The 715-nt window shown below is 58.6% G+C and overlaps 1 protein-coding gene across 1 annotated transcript; it reads right to left on the reverse strand.

The window, feature by feature from the left end:
* Window positions 1–397: 397 nt before the first annotated feature.
* On the reverse strand, window positions 398–709 carry LOC109364781 (claw keratin; the record flags this gene model as incomplete). Its single annotated transcript, XM_019611381.1, has 1 exon — window positions 398–709. A coding segment is annotated over one exon (312 nt), but the record flags the coding sequence as incomplete, so codon positions are not given.
* Window positions 710–715: the final 6 nt, after the last annotated feature.

Below are 715 nucleotides of genomic sequence, written 5' to 3' on the forward strand. Positions count from 1 at the left end.
CTGTGAGATGTGAGGGAAGTAGGGAAGGAGAAGGAAAATAAAAACATCAAGGTCAAGATTACAGTGCAAGAGAGAGCTTTTATTGTAGGTCCACGGAAGGAGGAGGAAGATGTAAAATGGGCAGCTCCTGGCCAGAGGCTGTCCCCATCACCTTGCAAAGGGCAGAAGGATAGGAACATACAGTCAGTGCTGGGCTGTCCCATCACGGGTAAGCCAGTCCTGAAGCAAAGATCATACGGAGCAAAGAAAGATAAAGCTGGGCCCTGTGCAGTACGAGGTGCCCAAGCTCCAGAGAACCGCACTGCCAAAGGGGAGCCATTCCTCACAGCATCTGGTGGGGATGTGCTGCGGCTTCTCCAGAACTCTCCTTCAACCGCAGACAGAGGCACTGCTGTGCTTAGCAGGGCCCACAGCTGCCGCTGAGGTACCTGTGGCCTCGGCGCAAGCCACCATATCCACAGCTGCCAAAGCCTCCATAGCCCCCAAAGCCCCCAAGGCCATAAGAGCCTCCATAGCCTCCCAGGCCTCCATAGCCCCCAAAGCCGGCACTACGTCCAAAGGTGCCACCCAAGCCAGATCCAACGGCGGGCACTCCTGCTGAGCCAACCACGGCGTTCTGCGGGAAGGAGCTGAGGATGGGCCCGGGGAAGGTGACCACGGTGGCCGGGGGTTGGATCACCACGGTGGAGTCGGGGCACTGGCGCACGCAGGGCTC

This window comes from Meleagris gallopavo, unplaced genomic scaffold, assembly GCF_000146605.3.
Source record: "Meleagris gallopavo isolate NT-WF06-2002-E0010 breed Aviagen turkey brand Nicholas breeding stock unplaced genomic scaffold, Turkey_5.1 ChrUn_random_7180001921793, whole genome shotgun sequence".
Classification (NCBI taxonomy): domain Eukaryota; kingdom Metazoa; phylum Chordata; class Aves; order Galliformes; family Phasianidae; genus Meleagris; species Meleagris gallopavo.